This window comes from Salvelinus namaycush, chromosome 3 (assembly GCF_016432855.1).
Source record: "Salvelinus namaycush isolate Seneca chromosome 3, SaNama_1.0, whole genome shotgun sequence".
In the NCBI taxonomy this organism is placed as follows: Eukaryota; Metazoa; Chordata; class Actinopteri; order Salmoniformes; family Salmonidae; genus Salvelinus; species Salvelinus namaycush.
In genome coordinates this window covers 9,062,973-9,079,387 of record NC_052309.1, presented here as the reverse complement: position 1 = coordinate 9,079,387, position 16,415 = coordinate 9,062,973, and the positions used below count along the sequence as shown (strand labels likewise).

At 43.6% G+C, this 16,415-nt stretch overlaps 1 protein-coding gene across 2 annotated transcripts in view; it reads right to left on the bottom strand.

Moving 5' to 3' along the window:
* LOC120044906 (WD repeat-containing protein 91-like) overlaps nt 1-16,415 on the bottom strand; it is a 54,733-nt gene that overhangs the window by 16,508 nt on the left and 21,810 nt on the right. The window contains exons 8-14 of one of the 2 annotated variants that reach the window (XM_038989636.1): nt 13,430-13,588; nt 8,596-8,807; nt 7,353-7,503; nt 4,344-4,438; nt 3,914-4,085; nt 3,352-3,460; nt 2,349-2,461 (exon numbers count right to left, since the gene is read on the bottom strand). In XM_038989636.1, the coding sequence (XP_038845564.1) occupies nt 2,349-2,461; nt 3,352-3,460; nt 3,914-4,085; nt 4,344-4,438; nt 7,353-7,503; nt 8,596-8,807; nt 13,430-13,588 (1,011 nt within the window). Of the gene's footprint in view, nt 1-2,348; nt 2,462-2,704; nt 2,785-3,351; nt 3,461-3,913; nt 4,086-4,343; nt 4,439-7,352; nt 7,504-8,595; nt 8,808-13,429; nt 13,589-16,415 lie in introns of those variants that run through there. The other variant, XM_038989637.1, reaches the window with a different exon arrangement.

Here is a 16,415-nt window from a genome sequence, read left to right as displayed (position 1 = left end):
TCTCACTACCATGTTACTACAGTCTCACTACAATGTTACTACAGTCTCACTACCATGTTACTACCATGTTACTACAGGCTCACAATGTTACTACAGTCTCACTACCATGTTACTACCATGTTACTACAGTCTCACTACAATGTTACTACAGTCTCACTACAATGTTACTACCATGTTACTACAGTCTCACTACCATGTTACTACAGTCTCACTACAATGTTACTACAGTCTCACTACCATGTTACTACAGTCTCACTACCATGTTACTACAGTCTCACTACCATGTTACTACAGTCTCACTACCGTGTTACTACCGTGTAACTACAGTCTCACTACCGTGTAACTACAGTCTCACTACCATGTTACTACAGTCTCACTACCATGTTACTACAGTCTCACTACCATGTTACTACAGTCTCACTACCATGTTACTACCATGTTACTACAGTCTCACTACCATGTTACTACAGTCTCACTACCATGTTACTACAGTCTCACTACCATGTTACTACCATGTTACTACAGTCTCACTACCATGTTACTACAGTCTCACTACCATGTTACTACAGTCTCACTACAATGTTACTACAGTCTCACTACAATGTTACTACAGTCTCACTACCATGTTACTACAGTCTCACTACCATGTTACTACAGTCTCACTACCATGTTACTACCATGTTACTACAGTCTCACTACCATGTTACTACAGTCTCACTACCATGTTACTACAGTCTCACTACCATGTTACTACCATGTTACTACAGTCTCACTACAATGTTACTACCATGTTACTACAGTCTCACTACCATGTTACTACCATGTTACTACAGTCTCACTACAATGTTACTACCATGTTACTACAGTCTCACTACAATGTTACTACCATGTTACTACAGTCTCACTACAATGTTACTACCATGTTACTACAGTCTCACTACAATGTTACTACCATGTTACTACAGTCTCACTACAATGTTACTACCATGTTACTACAGTCTCACTACCATGTTACTACAGTCTCACTACAATGTTACTACCATGTTACTACAGTCTCACTACAATGTTACTACCATGTTACTACAGTCTCACTACAATGTTACTACCATGTTACTACAGTCTCACTACAATGTTACTACCATGTTACTACAGTCTCACTACCATGTTACTACAGTCTCACTACAATGTTACTACCATGTTACTACAGTCTCACTACAATGTTACTACCATGTTACTACAGTCTCACTACAATGTTACTACCATGTTACTACAGTCTCACTACCATGTTACTACAGTCTCACTACAATGTTACTACAGTCTCACTACCATGTTACTACCATGTTACTACCATGTTACTACAGTCTCACTACCATGTTACTACTATGTTACTACAGTCTCACTACCATGTTACTACAGTCTCACTACCATGTTACTACCATGTTACTACAGTCTCACTACCATGTTACTACAGTCTCACTACCATGTTACTACAGTCTCACTACCATGTTACTACAGTCTCACTACCATGTTACTACAGTCTCACTACCATGTTACTACCATGTTACTACAGTCTCACTACCATGTTACTACAGTCTCACTACCATGTTACTACAGTCTCACTACCATGTTACTACAGTCTCACTACCATGTTACTACAGTCTCACTACAATGTTACTACCATGTTACTACAGTCTCACTACCATGTTACTACAGTCTCACTACCATGTTACTACAGTCTCACTACCATGTTACTACCATGTTACTATAGTCTCACTACCATGTTACTACAGTCTCACTACCATGTTACTACAGTCTCACTACCATGTTACTACAGTCTCACTACCATGTTACTACAGTCTCACTACCATGTTACTACAGTCTCACTACCATGTTACTACCATGTTACTAGTCTCACTACGTGTTACTACAGTCTCACTACCATGTTACTAGTCTCACTACCATGTTACTACAGTCTCACTACCATGTTACTACAGTCTCACTACCATGTTACTACCATGTTACTACAGTCTTACTACCATGCTACACCCTGGTTCGAATTCAGGTTGTATCACAACTGCCTGTGATTGGGAGTCCCATAGGGCGGTGCAAAATTGGCCCAGCGTCGTCCGGGTTTTGCCGGTGTAGGCCGTCATTGTAAATAAGAATTTGTTCTTAACTGACTTGTCTAGTTAAATAAAAGTTAAATATATATATATATATATATATATATATATATATATATATATATATATATATATATATTTAACTTTTATTTATATATATATTTTTTTTTTAAACAACCGTGTTAGTAGCATGTTACTACTGTCTTATGACCTGAGTTCAGTTACCTTGCCGTCCTCTCCGATACTGAACACGGTATTCTCATCATAGCTGAACTCAACACTGTACACCTCGCCATCGTGGGCCCTCCAGCTCATAGCACAGTCATAACGCTGCATGTCTAGAGAGAATAGGGAGATAAGCACATGTTATAACTGCTCATAGCACAGTCATAACGCTGCATGTCTAGAGAGAATAGGGAGATAAGCACATGTTATAACTGCTCATAGCACAGTCATAACGCTGCATGTCTAGAGCGAATAGGGAGATAAGTACATGTTATAACAGCTCATAGCACAGTCATAACGCTGCATGTCTAGAGAGAATAGGGAGATAAGCACGTTATAACTGCTCATAGCACAGTCATAACGCTGCATGTCTAGAGCGAATAGGGAGATAAGCACATGTTATAACAGCTCATAGCACAGTCATAACGCTGCATGTCTAGAGCGAATAGGGAGATAAGCACATGTTATAACTCATAGCACAGTCATAATGCTGCATGTCTGGAAAATAGAGAGACATGTTATAACAGCTCATAGCACAGTCATAACACTGCATGTCTGGAAAATAGAGAGAAATGTTATAACAGCTCATAGTACAATCATAGCGCTGGATGTCTGAAGAGGAGGAGCGGTAGGAACATGTTATAACCGCTCATAGCACAGCCATAGTGATGCACGTCTGGAGGACAGAGAGAAAATAGAGGCACATGTTAACACGCATAGAAATATTATTATTAGAACAGCAATCTCCATTGAAGTCAATGAGGGGCATTTTTCATTCTAGTAATTCTATATTCACAGCCTCCTCTTCACTCAGAGACCTCATTGCAGTCAGCTATGTCAACTCCCGAGATCTAGTTATTAGTGCCTACAGTATGTCAAGCATTATAATGCATTATGAATAGACTATTCATAGGAGAAGTGTTCCCACATCATCTATTTCACCTCACACATCAAATATCCATGAAGCACAAGTCAACAGAATGAGTGAGAGTAAATACATTACCGAACAGTCTAATTACTCCGTCAACAGCTCCCGTGACCAGTAGGTTTCCGTTGTGGTTGAAGGATGTACAGTTGATGGCTACTGGACCAGGCTCCAGAGAGAACTGAAGCTAAAGGACGATGGGATAGGACATGGAGATATCACATGGTTCGGTGAGGGGAAAGACACGAGGCTACAGGGCTTTAACTTCAGACGGGTAGAGTATACATGTAACAGATTTCTATAATATATAGTACATATCTAGAAATTGTATCTATAATATAATATTTACGTATATATAACTGTGATGCATTTCGACAATGTTTTAGCAAAATAAAGTTCCTGATCTCAGAAAAATACCATCAACTTTAAACTATAACTGCAAGCAACACTGGTGAATGAGAGAAATAATAGAAATGATCCTCCTCTACAAGGACTTGGGTGTTTGGGTGACATCATACACGTGTTTGGGTGACATTGTACACGTGTTCGGGTGACATAGTACACTTGTTCGGGTGACATAGTACACGTGTTCGGGTGACATAGTACACGTGTTTGGGTGACGTGTTTCCTACAGCAGTACCTGCTGTTTGACAGTCTTGGTGTCCCAGAGCAGCAGCTGTCCAGAGACAGAGAGGGGATTGAGGAGCCGTGGTACTGTCTCTGTCACACTCCCAGAGCGCCCAGGCCCAGCGTGTGCTGCTGCAGAACACACAAAGGACGTCCCACTGGGGCTACAGGCTAGGGACAGGATCCTACACAACACCACACAGGAACAGGAGACACCAGACAGTACAGTAATGCCTTCCATTATTAAACCTCCTCAGGGTGGTTTACCAGACATATTAAGATGGAGAATCTCCATAGAATTGTTGTTATTGTCCAGGACTAGGCTTAATCTGTGTCTGGGAATCCACCCCTCTGATGAGACATGAATACTTCTGCTACAGATATCCATTATTCCAACCATGATGCTTTGTCAAATCACTCTGAATAAGAGGCACTGAGCTTACCGTGGATGAGTGTCATCTATGGCCATCTCATACAGGTTCTTCTTAGCCTCCGTGTCGTACAGCCTCACCGTGCCCACACCACTGCCCAGTAACAGCTAGAAAAAGGACGCAAGACCAAAGACCGTATTACTGATGGGGGTTTCCACTTTCACACCTCACCCTGCAAACAGTCAGAGACCAGGGTGCTGAGGACTGAGGACGCCATAACTACCTCATGTAAACATAGACCTGACCTGTTCGTAAGGCACCCAATGGGAAGTAAACAGACGGAAACAGGAAGGGACAACTGGGACTTATCCAATAAGAAATGTTTGTTTTTGCTATGATGTACCCTAATGAACATCATAACCCTGATGTGCTGTGTTGAGGTCAGAGGTCATACCAGTCTGTCAGGCTTGGCGGCCCACTCCAGAGACAGCACAGGGTTAGAGAAGCTGTGTTGAGGTCAGAGGTCATACCAGTCTGTCAGGCTTGGCGGCCCACTCCAGAGACAGCACAGGGTTAGAGAAGCTGTGTTGAGGTCAGAGGTCATACCAGTCTGTCAGGCTTGGCGGCCCACTCCAGAGACAGCACAGGGTTAGAGAAGCTGTGTTGAGGTCAGAGGTCATACCAGTCTGTCAGGCTTGGCGGCCCACTCCAGAGACAGCACAGGGTTAGAGAAGCTGTGTTGAGGTCAGAGCCCCCTTGTGTGGCCGTAATGCCACCTAAAAATATGCCCTTGGGCTGGACATAATTCCTTTCTCCCAGCTGCCAATCGCCGTGCTCCGAACCTCCCACTCACATGACTCTCTCAGATATCTCAATTCTTATTAGCCAATGCCTGTCACATGATCGGGTCCTTCTCACAGGCATCTCAGCTCCGAAGTAGGGCTACTAGTGAAGACAAGACACATCGGGGTACAACCAACGGTGTGGGTCCTTACGCTTCGTTCACAGCGTCGTCGCGCAAAATGGTCCTCAGCATCAGCTGGATACGTTTACAACAAAAGTTCAACATTCACCTTCTGCTCCCATTTCTGTCAAGCCGTCTACGCAGACAGTTTGATAAATCCAACGTTACGCACCACACAGAACGCACGGCAACTGCCTCTGCAACGCAAACGCAGCGTTTCTGTCACGTTCTGACCTTTATTTCCTTTGTTTTGTCTTTATTTAGTAGGGTCAGGGCGTGAGTTGGGGTGGGCAGTCTATGTGTGTTTTTCTATGTTGGGGTTTTGTGTTCGGCCTGGTATGATTCTCAATCAGAGGCAGCTGTATATCGTTGTCCCTGATTGAGAATCATACTTAGGTAGCCTGGGTTTCACTTTTGGTTTGTGGGTGTTTGTCTTCCGTGTCAGTGTTTGTCGCCACAAGGTACTGTTTCGTTTGATCATCGCTTATTGTTTTGTTTAGTGTTCTGAGTTTGAATTAAAAATCATCATGAACACTTACCACGCTGCGCTTTGGTCCGATCCTTCTACCACCACAGACGATCTTTACAGTTTCATTGGAAAGGGATGTCATTCTGGTGTACCAAAAGGTAATGACGCTATCGGTGTGTTCGAAGCGTTATCGTTCCGCGCGAGAAATAAATATTCCAAAAAATACTCTGGGACAATAAAATCACAAATTAAGGCAGCCGCTGCACATTAAAAATGTAAACGTCTAAAAGCAATGAGGCTGATGGAAAAGATTAGAACGTTTAGATTAAAATGTTGATAAACTATAAGGCTATTTCCTCACGTTATACGCGCAGCAAAGCGCACAAGGCTGTAAGCGGGAACGTTCCGAAATGCGTGGGTTGTTAATATGACAAATGTCTTTGGCTGCTGGACAACAAAAGAAAGTTGAAAACATGAGAGAAATACTGGTTTCAATGACATATGAGGAAGTGTTTATAAAAGAATCACCCTTTAATATTCCTACGTTCGGAAACACCGTAAAAGTTGTCTCATATTTTTACCCTGCAAAAAAAAGTTCGCCCAGGTTTTAAACAATTACGTTTATGGTTAAATAGTTTCAAAATGTTGACTGCCTCCGTTCAGATGGCGATGTTGTGGTGATGTTGTGGTGATGTTGTGGTGATGTTGTGGCGATGTTACGGTGATGTTGTGGTGATGTTGTGGTGATGTTGTGGCGATGTTACGGTGATGTTGTGGTGATGTTGTGGTGATGTTGTGGTGATGTTGTGGTGATGTTGTGGTGATGTTGTGGCGATGTTACGGTGATGTTGTGGTGATGTTGCGGTGATGTTGCGGTGATGTTGCGGTGATGTTGCGGTGATGTTGCGGTGATGTTGTGGTGATGTTGCGGTGATGTTGCGGTGATGTTGCGGTGATGTTGTGGTGATGTTGTGGTGATGTTGCGGTGATGTTGTGGCGATGTTGCGGTGATGTTGTGGTGATGTTGTGGTGATGTTGCGGTGATGTTGTGGCGATGTTACGGCGATGTTGTGGCGATGTTGCGGTGATGTTGCGGTGATGTTGCGGTGATGTTGTGGTGATGTTGTGGTGATGTTGTGGCGATGTTACGGCGATGTTGTGGCGATGTTGCGGTGATGTTGCGACTCACAACAAATAACAGCGCTTCAAGTATGACAGAATCAAGCTTTTAGACGGTAATATTAATTATCCTACATTATATTTGTTAAACATGACTGGCGTTTAGCCTATAAACAAACTGTACCAATACCAGAGGCTACCACCTATACTTCAACACGTAGGATCATTATTTATGGACGTTTGCATACACTTATATTTTTCATTACAGAATAGCTACTGTTTTTGGCTTTCAAATCAATTTAATTTGCTATTTGGGTTATGGACTTGGTGCCCTAGCAGAGGTCCTTGGTGCCCTAGCAGAGGCCCTTGGTGCCCTAGCAGAGGTCCTTGGTGCCCTAGCAGAGGCCCTTGGTGCCCTAGCAGAGGCCCTTGTTGCCCTGGAAAGATGATTGGCTACCTCTTGAAGGCCAAATGGCCTTGCCCCTAAAAATCACAAAATTCCAGGCCTAGTTGAGGTCAGAGGTCATACCAGTCTGTCAGGCTTGGTGGCCCACTCAAGGGACAGCAGAGGGGACTTGGACATGATGGTGGCCTTGGTCTGCATGATGGGGTTGAAGGACCACACCTTGATGACCCCGTCCACGTCCAAACTGGCTACTCTCCTCCCTGAGCAGTCCACCCTGGGACCGGAGACAGGAGAAACAGTGAATATACATGACGGAACTGGACCTCATTAATACCCTTTTCACAATGTTGAACCGTCCTGTGTTGTGTCTTTTATTTGACCGGGTCAGTTGACTTAGAACACATTCTCATTTACAGCAACGACCTGGGGATTAGTTACAGGGATGAATGAGCCAATTGGAAGCTGGGGTTGATTAGGTGACCGTGATGGTATGAGGGACAGATTGGGAATTTAGCCAGAACACTGGGGTTAACACCCCTACTCTTACGATAAGTGCCATGGGATCTTTTAGTGACCACAGAGAGTCAGGACACCCGTTTAACGTCCCATCCGAAAGACAGTGCTCTACACAGGGCAATGTCCCCAATCAGTGCCCTGGGGCATTGGGATATATACAGTATATTATTTTTAAACGAGAGGAAAGAGTGCCTCCTACTGGCCCTCCAACACCACTTCCAGCTCAGATATTTTATTTTCACATTGTCCTTTCCAGCATGGTTCCATGGCCAGCGCAGTACAGCTCTGTTATTATGGTGGATGTGTAACCAGGGCAGTACAGCTCTGTTACTATGGTGGATGTGTAACCAGGGCAGTACAGCTCTGTTACTATGGTGGATGAGTAACCAGGGCAGTACAGCTCTGTTACTATGGTGGATGTGTAACCAGGGCAGTACAGCTCTGTTACTATGGTGGATGTGTAACCAGGGCAGTACAGCTCTGTTACTATGGTGGATGTGTAACCAGGGCAGTACAGCTCTGTTACTATGGTGGATGTGTAACCAGGGCAGTACAGCTCTGTTACTATAGTGGATGTGTAACCAGGGCAGTACAGCTCTGTTACTATGGTGGATGGGTAACCAGGGCAGTACAGCTCTGTTACTATAGTGGATGTGTAACCAGGGCAGTACAGCTCTGTTTGGCTCAGTAAGGAGAACAGATATCTGACACTGGAAAGTGTCTGTTTACACAGTATATGCCGGTGATTAGTATGTCTGACTACTGAAGAGCTCCTGTAGTAGATCAACAATAAACCAACTAGATTCTGACTGTAACAGGTGTTCAATGTGACGTTAAGGTGATGTCCTACCTGCAGTGCATGATGGAGGAGTGATGCTCTCCGTACTCTTCCTGACTGAGCTTGATGAAGGGTTGTTCCACCCCCAGCACCCCTGTGCCCCTCTGTCCCTCCCCGCTGACTTGTGTCTGGTTGGGGGGAGGAGGGTCTATCAGGTCATTGCTGGTGGTCCCCCCCTCAAGGTGAGCCTCTGGGTCCCCACTCTCCCCTCTCTTCTCAGGCATCTGAAAGAAGAGACACGCCGGATTTAGCTTCCTGATAATACCGCCAGGAATCCCATACTTCCCTTCAGACCACATATACAGATGTCAGATCTTAATAGGACCCATTTCGTCACAGGGGGGAAAATAATCCTGAGACAGGAGGATTTGAATGTCTATATAATATTTAAAAATGGCTGCCAGGCGGCAGCTGGAAGCGGTGATTGTAGATTACAATAACTTAGACTGCAGGTCCACTGGGCATCAGTTCAAGTAGCCTACGTGCAGGTTACAGCGTGTCTCGTGTGAATTCTTATGTGGATTATAATACATGGACAATATTTGTAGGGGGTAGAGGTATTTTTCGTTCGGGGAAAATCTGTTTTTTTTTTAGATTAGTTGTTTTACTACAGTGCATTCGGAAAGTACAGTATTCTAAAATGGATTAAATAGTTTTTCCCTCATCAATCTACACACAATACCCCATAATGACATCACAATACCCCATAATGACATCACAATACCCCATAATGACATCACAATACCCCATAATGACAAAACAGACATTTTTGCTAATTTTGGACATTTACATAAGTATTCAGACCCTTCACTCTAGTACTTTTGTTGAAGCATCTTTGGCAGCGAGTACAGCCTCGAGTCTTCTTGGGTATGATGCTACAAGCTTGGCACACCTGTATTTGGGGAGTTTCTCCCATTCTTCTCTGCAGATCCTCTCAAGCTCTGTCAGGTTGGATGGGAAGCGTTGCTGCACAGCTATTTTCAGGTCTCTACAGAGATGTTCGATCGCGTTCATGTCCGGGCTCTGGCTGGGCCACTCAAGGACATTCAGAGACTTGTCCCAAAGCCAGTCCTGCATTGTCTTGTCTGTGTGCTTAGGGTTGTTGTCCTGTTGGAAGGTGAACCTTCGCCTCAGTCTGAGGTCCTGAGCTCTTTGGAGCAGGTTTACATCAAGGATCTCTAGTCTCCCAGTCCCTGCTGCTGAAAAACATCCCCACAGCATGATGCTGCCACCACCATGCTTCACCGTAAGGATGGTACCAGGTTTCCTCCAGATGTGACGCTTGGCATTCAGGCCAAAGAGTTCAATTTTGGTTTCATCAGACCAGAGAATCTTGTTTCTCATGGTCTGAGAGTCCTTTAGGTGCCTTTTGGCAAACTCCAAGCAGGCTGTCATGTGCATTTTACTGAGGAGTGGCTTCTGTCTGGCCACTCTACCATAAAGGCCTGATTGGTGGAGTGGTGCAGAGATGGTTGTCCTTCTGGAAGGTTATCCCATCTCCACAGAGGACCTCTGGAGATCTGTCAGAGGGACCAAGGCCCTTCTCCCCTGACCAAGGCGATTCTCCCCCAACTGCTCAGTTTAGCCAGGTGGCCAGCTCTAGGAAGAGTCGTGGTGGTTCCTAACTTCTTCCATTTAAGAATGATGGAGTCCACTGTGCTCTTGGGGACCTTCAATGCTGCAGAAATGTTTTGGTACCCTTCCCCAGATCTGTGCCTGGACACAATCCTGCCGAGTCACCTTTATACATTTCTACCTCTATCACGCCAGTATCCCTGCACATTGTAAATATGGTACTGGAACTGACTGACCCTGTATATACTGAACAAATATACAAACACAATATGTAAATTGTTGGTGCCATGTTTCATGAGCTGAAATAAAAGATCTCCATACGCACAAAAAGCTTATTTCTCTCAAAATGTTGTGCACAAATGTATTTACATCCGTTAGTGAGCATTTCTCCTTTGCCAAGATAATCCATCCACCTGACAGGCGTGGCATATCAAGAAGCTGATTAAACAGCATGATCATTACACAGGTGCACCTTGTGCTGGGGACAATAAAAAGCCACTCTAAAAATATGTCTCAAGTTTTGAAGGAGCGTGCAATTGGCATGCTGACAGCAGGAATGTCCACCAGAGCTGTTGCCAGAGAATGTAATGTTACTTTCTCTACCATAAGCCACCGTCATTTTAGAGAATTTGGCAGTACGTCCGACCGGCCTCACAACCGCAGACCACATGTATGGCGTCGTGTGGGCGAGCGGTTTGCTGATGTCAACATTGTGGACAGAGTGCCCCATGATGGCTGTGGGGTTATGGTATGGGCAGGCACAAGTTACGGACAACGAACACAATTGCATTTTATCAATGGCAATTTGAATGCACAGAGATACAGTGACAAGATCTTGAGGCCCATTGTCGTGCCATTCATCCGCCACTATCAACTCATGTTTCAGCATGATAATGCACGACCCCATGTCAGAAGCATCGCTACACAATTCCTGGAAGCTGAAAATGTCCCAGTTCTTCCATGGCCTGCATACTTAGACACGTCACCCGCTGAGCATGTTTGGGATGCTCTGGATCTACGTGTACGACAGCGTTTTCCAGTTCCCGCCAATATCCAGCAACTTCGCACCACCATTGAAGAGGAAGTGGGACAACATTCCACAGGCCACAATCAACAGCCTGATCAACTCTATGTGAAGGAGATGTGTCACGCTGCATGAAGCAAATGGTCACTGACTGGTTTCCTGATCCACGTCCCTACCCTTTTTTAAGGTATCCGTATCCAACAGATGCATATCTGTATTCCCAGCGGAGCTGGAGCGAGGAGCGGAGCGTGCCCGATTTCACTGGAGCGAGATTCCCAAAGGCTGGAGGTAGGTCTTCTCGCCTGCTCCAATTTCGCTCCAGTAGCGCTCACTTCAGGAGCTCGGGGCCCGGCCCAGCATGCATTTTGAGTCTACTTGTGTGCTGCTATAGCTTCTTGCTTTAGCTACTGTCATGGAGTTCACAAAATATTTTCATAAAGAAACTGATAAAACACAGTCATGTCAAAATCAACTCCGATTCCCAGTCGTGTCAAATCAACTCCGATTCCCAGTCGTGTCAAATCAACTCCGATTCCCAGTCGTGTCAAATCAACTCCAATTTCCAGTCGTGTCAAATCAACTCCAATTCCCAGTCATGTGAAATCAACTCCAATTCCCAGTCATGTGAAATCACCTCCGATTCCCAGTCATGTGAAATCAACTCCGATTCCCAGTCATGTGAAATCAACTCCGATTCCCAGTCATGTGAAATCAACTCCGATTCCCATCCGATTCCCAGTCATGTCAAATCACCTCCGATTCCCAGTCATGTGAAATCACCTCCGATTCCCAGTCATGTGAAATCACCTCCGATTCCCAGTCATGTGAAATCACCTCCGATTCCCAGTCATGTCAAATCACCTCCGATTCCCAGTCATGTCAAATCACCTCCGATTCCCAGTCATGTCAAATCACCTCCGATTCCCAGTCATGTCAAATCACCTCCGATTCCCAGTCGTGTCAAATCACCTCCGATTCCCAGTCGTGTCAAATCAACTCCGATTCCCAGTCATGTGAAATCACCTCCGATTCCCAGTCATGTGAAATCACCTCCGATTCCCAGTCATGTGAAATCAACTCCGATTCCCAGTCATGTGAAATCAACTCCGATTCCCATCCGATTCCCAGTCATGTGAAATCACCTCCGATTCCCAGTCATGTGAAATCAACTCCGATTCCCAGTCATGTGAAATCAACTCCGATTCCCAGTCATGTGAAATCAACTCCGATTCCCAGTCATGTGAAATCAACTCCGATTCCCATCCGATTCCCAGTCATGTGAAATCACCTCCGATTCCCAGTCATGTGAAATCAACTCCGATTCCCAGTCATGTCAAATCAACTCCGATTCCCAGTCATGTGAAATCAACTCCGATTCCCATCCGATTCCCAGTCATGTGAAATCACCTCCGATTCCCAGTCATGTGAAATCAACTCCGATTCCCAGTCATGTGAAATCAACTCCGATTCCCATCCGATTCCCAGTCATGTGAAATCACCTCCGATTCCCAGTCATGTGAAATCACCTCCGATTCCCAGTCATGTCAAATCACCTCCGATTCCCAGTCATGTCAAATCACCTCCGATTCCCAGTCATGTCAAATCACCTCCGATTCCCAGTCATGTCAAATCACCTCCGATTCCCAGTCATGTCAAATCACCTCCGATTCCCAGTCATGTCAAATCACCTCCGATTCCCAGTCATGTCAAATCACCTCCGATTCCCAGTCATGTCAAATCACCTCCGATTCCCAGTCATGTCAAATCACCTCCGATTCCCAGTCATGTCAAATCACCTCCGATTCCCAGTCATGTGAAATCACCTCCGATTCCCAGTCATGTCAAATCACCTCCGATTCCCAGTCATGTCAAATCAACTCCGATTCCCAGTCATGTGTTTTTGTTCTACCTTATGTTATTTTTAGTAATACATTGTTATTGGTTACTGCTGTTGGGTTTAGAGCTGGCAAGAAAGGCATTTCACTGTACTGTGCATGTGACAGTGACTTGAATGGCGTTGCCATGGCATTTCCATTGTTTTGGTCGATTGATCTCTTTACCAATTGATCTCTTTGGAATGTAATATGTAAATACAACATCATTATACTTCTATGGGTTATTGAAGGAGGGAAAGCATGTAAATGTAAGCCAAGGAACTTTGTTACAGAAAAGTGTCATTTGCTCATTCAATTCTAAATATGTCCACTAGGCAACATCCTTTCCTTAGTAAAGTAGAGGAGCTGAAACCTGAATTTGTGGCTTGGAGAAGAGCTCTTTCCTTTCCTTCTCGTGGTCCTGGTGTCGTCTCTGTCTGGGGTGGGAGGTAGACCCAGCCTGCGGCTCACTGGTTCCCCCAGCGCTACACACCGGCCTGGGCTCCTTGGAGGCTGCTACTGGGTCCTTGGGCTTCACAAGATAAGATACATGAAAGCGGTTTGTTTTCCAAAACACAGGTAAGTCTATAATTAAAAACGCCCTATCGTAAGTATTTACCCCACACACACAAATTGGGATTGAAATGTATTTTTAAAAATTGTCAACGATCTACACAAAATACTCTGTAATGATTAATGAAAAATAAACACTAATACTGTATAATAAACACTAATACTGTATAATAAACATTAATACTGTATAATAAACATTAATACTGTATAATAAACACTAATACTGTATAATAAACAGTAATACTGTATAATAAACTAACTGTATAATAAACGAACTGTATAATAAACACTAATACTGTATAATAAACACTAATACTGTATAATAAACACTAATACTGTATAATAAACATTAATACTGTATAATAAACACTAATACTGTATAATAAACAGTAATACTGTATAATAAACTAACTGTATAATAAACACTAATACTGTATAATAAACACTAATACTGTATAATAAACACTAATACTGTATAATAAACATTAATACTGTATACTGTATTATTTTTCCAACATTTTCCCATTTCTTCAAGCACTGTCAAGGTGATGGGGATCATGGCTAGACAGACATTTTCAAGTCTTGCCATAGATTTTCAAAGCAGATTTAAGTCAAAACTGTAACTCGTCCACTCAGGAACATTCACTGTCTTCTTGGTAAGCAACTCCAGTGTAGATTTGGCCTTGTGTTTGAGGCTATTGTCCTGCTGAAAGGTGTATTTGTTTCCCAGTGTCTGTTGGAAAGCAGACTCAACCAGGTTTTCCTCTAGGATTTTGCCTGTGCTTAGCTTCATCCCGTTTCTTTTTATCCTGAAAAACACCCCAGTATTTGCTGATGACAAGCATACCCATACCATGACGCAGCCACCACCATGCTTGAAAATAAGGAGGCAGTTACTCAGTAATGTGTTTTGTTGGATTTGTCCCAAACATTAGACTTAGCATTTAGGCCTAAAAGTATATTCCTTTGTATTATTTTAGTGTCGTGTTACATTCAAGATGCATGTTTTTGGAATATTTGTATTCTGTATATTTTTATTTTTCTTTTCACTCGTTACAAGGTCGTTGATCCATCCTCAGTTTTCTCCCATCATATCCTTTAGCTGTTTTAAAGTCACCTTTCTGGTGAAAACCCTGAGGACTGTATCTTCGATGTGTCTTTAGCTGTTTTAAAGTCACCTTTCTGGTGAAATCCCTGAGGACTGTATCTTCGATGTGTCTTTAGCTGTTTTAAAGTCACCTTTCTGGTGAAATCCCTGAGGACTGTATCTTCGATGTGTCTTTAGCTGTTTTAAAGTCACCTTTCTGGTGAAATCCCTGAGGACTGTATCTTCGATGTGTCTTTAGCTGTTTTAAAGTCACCTTTCTGGTGAAATCCCTGAGGACTGTATCTTCGATGTGTCTTTAGCTGTTTTAAAGTCACCTTTCTGGTGAAATCCCTGAGGACTGTATCTTCGATGTGTCTTTAGCTGTTTTAAAGTCACCTTTCTGGTGAAATCCCTGAGGACTGTATCTTCGATGTGTCTTTAGCTGTTTTAAAGTCACCTTTCTGGTGAAATCCCTGAGGACTGTATCTTCGATGTGTCTTTAGCTGTTTTAAAGTCACCTTTCTGGTGAAATCCCTGAGGACTGTATCTTCGATGTGTCTTTAGCTGTTTTAAAGTCACCTTTCTGGTGAAATCCCTGAGGACTGTATCTTCGATGTGTCTTTAGCTGTTTTAAAGTCACCTTTCTGGTGAAATCCCTGAGGACTGTATCTCCGATGTGTCTTTAGCTGTTTTAAAGTCACCTTTCTGGTGAAATCCCTGAGGACTGTATCTCCGATGTGTCTTTAGCTGTTTTAAAGTCACCTTTCTGGTGAAATCCCTGAGGACTGTATCTTCGATGTGTCTTTAGCTGTTTTAAAGTCACCTTTCTGGTGAAATCCCTGAGGACTGTATCTCCGATGTGTCTTTAGCTGTTTTAAAGTCACCTTTCTGGTGAAATCCCTGAAGACTGTATCTCCGATGTGTCTTTAGCTGTTTTAAAGTCACCTTTCTGGTAAAATCCCTGAGGACTGTATCTTCGATGTGTCTTTAGCTGTTTTAAAGTCACATTTCTGGTGAAATCCCTGAGGACTGTATCTTCGATGTGTCTTTAGCTGTTTTAAAGTCACCTTTCTGGTGAAATCCCTGAGGACTGTATCTTCGATGTGTCTTTAGCTGTTTTAAAGTCACCTTTCTGGTGAAATCCCTGAGGACTGTATCTCCGATGTGTCTTTAGCTGTTTTAAAGTCACCTTTCTGGTGAAATCCCTGAGGACTGTATCTCCGATGTGTCTTTAGCTGTTTTAAAGTCACCTTTCTGGTGAAATCCCTGAGGACTGTATCTTCGATGTGTCTTTAGCCGTTTTAAAGTCACCTTTCTGGTGAAATCCCTGAGGACTGTATCTCCGATGTGTCTTTAGCTGTTTTAAAGTCACCTTTCTGGTGAAATCCCTGAGGACTGTATCTCCGATGTGTCTTTAGCTGTTTTAAAGTCACCTTTCTGGTGAAATCCCTGAGGACTGTATCTTCGATGTGTCTTTAGCTGTTTTAAAGTCACCTTTCTGGTGAAATCCCTGAGGACTGTATCTCCGATGTGTCTTTAGCTGTTTTAAAGTCACCTTTCTGGTGAAATCCCTGAGGACTGTATCTCCGATGTGTCTTTAGCTGTTTTAAAGTCACCTTTCTGGTGAAATCCCTGAGGACTGTATCTCCGATGTGTCTTTAGCTGTTTTAAAGTCACCTTTCTGGTGAAATCCCTGAGG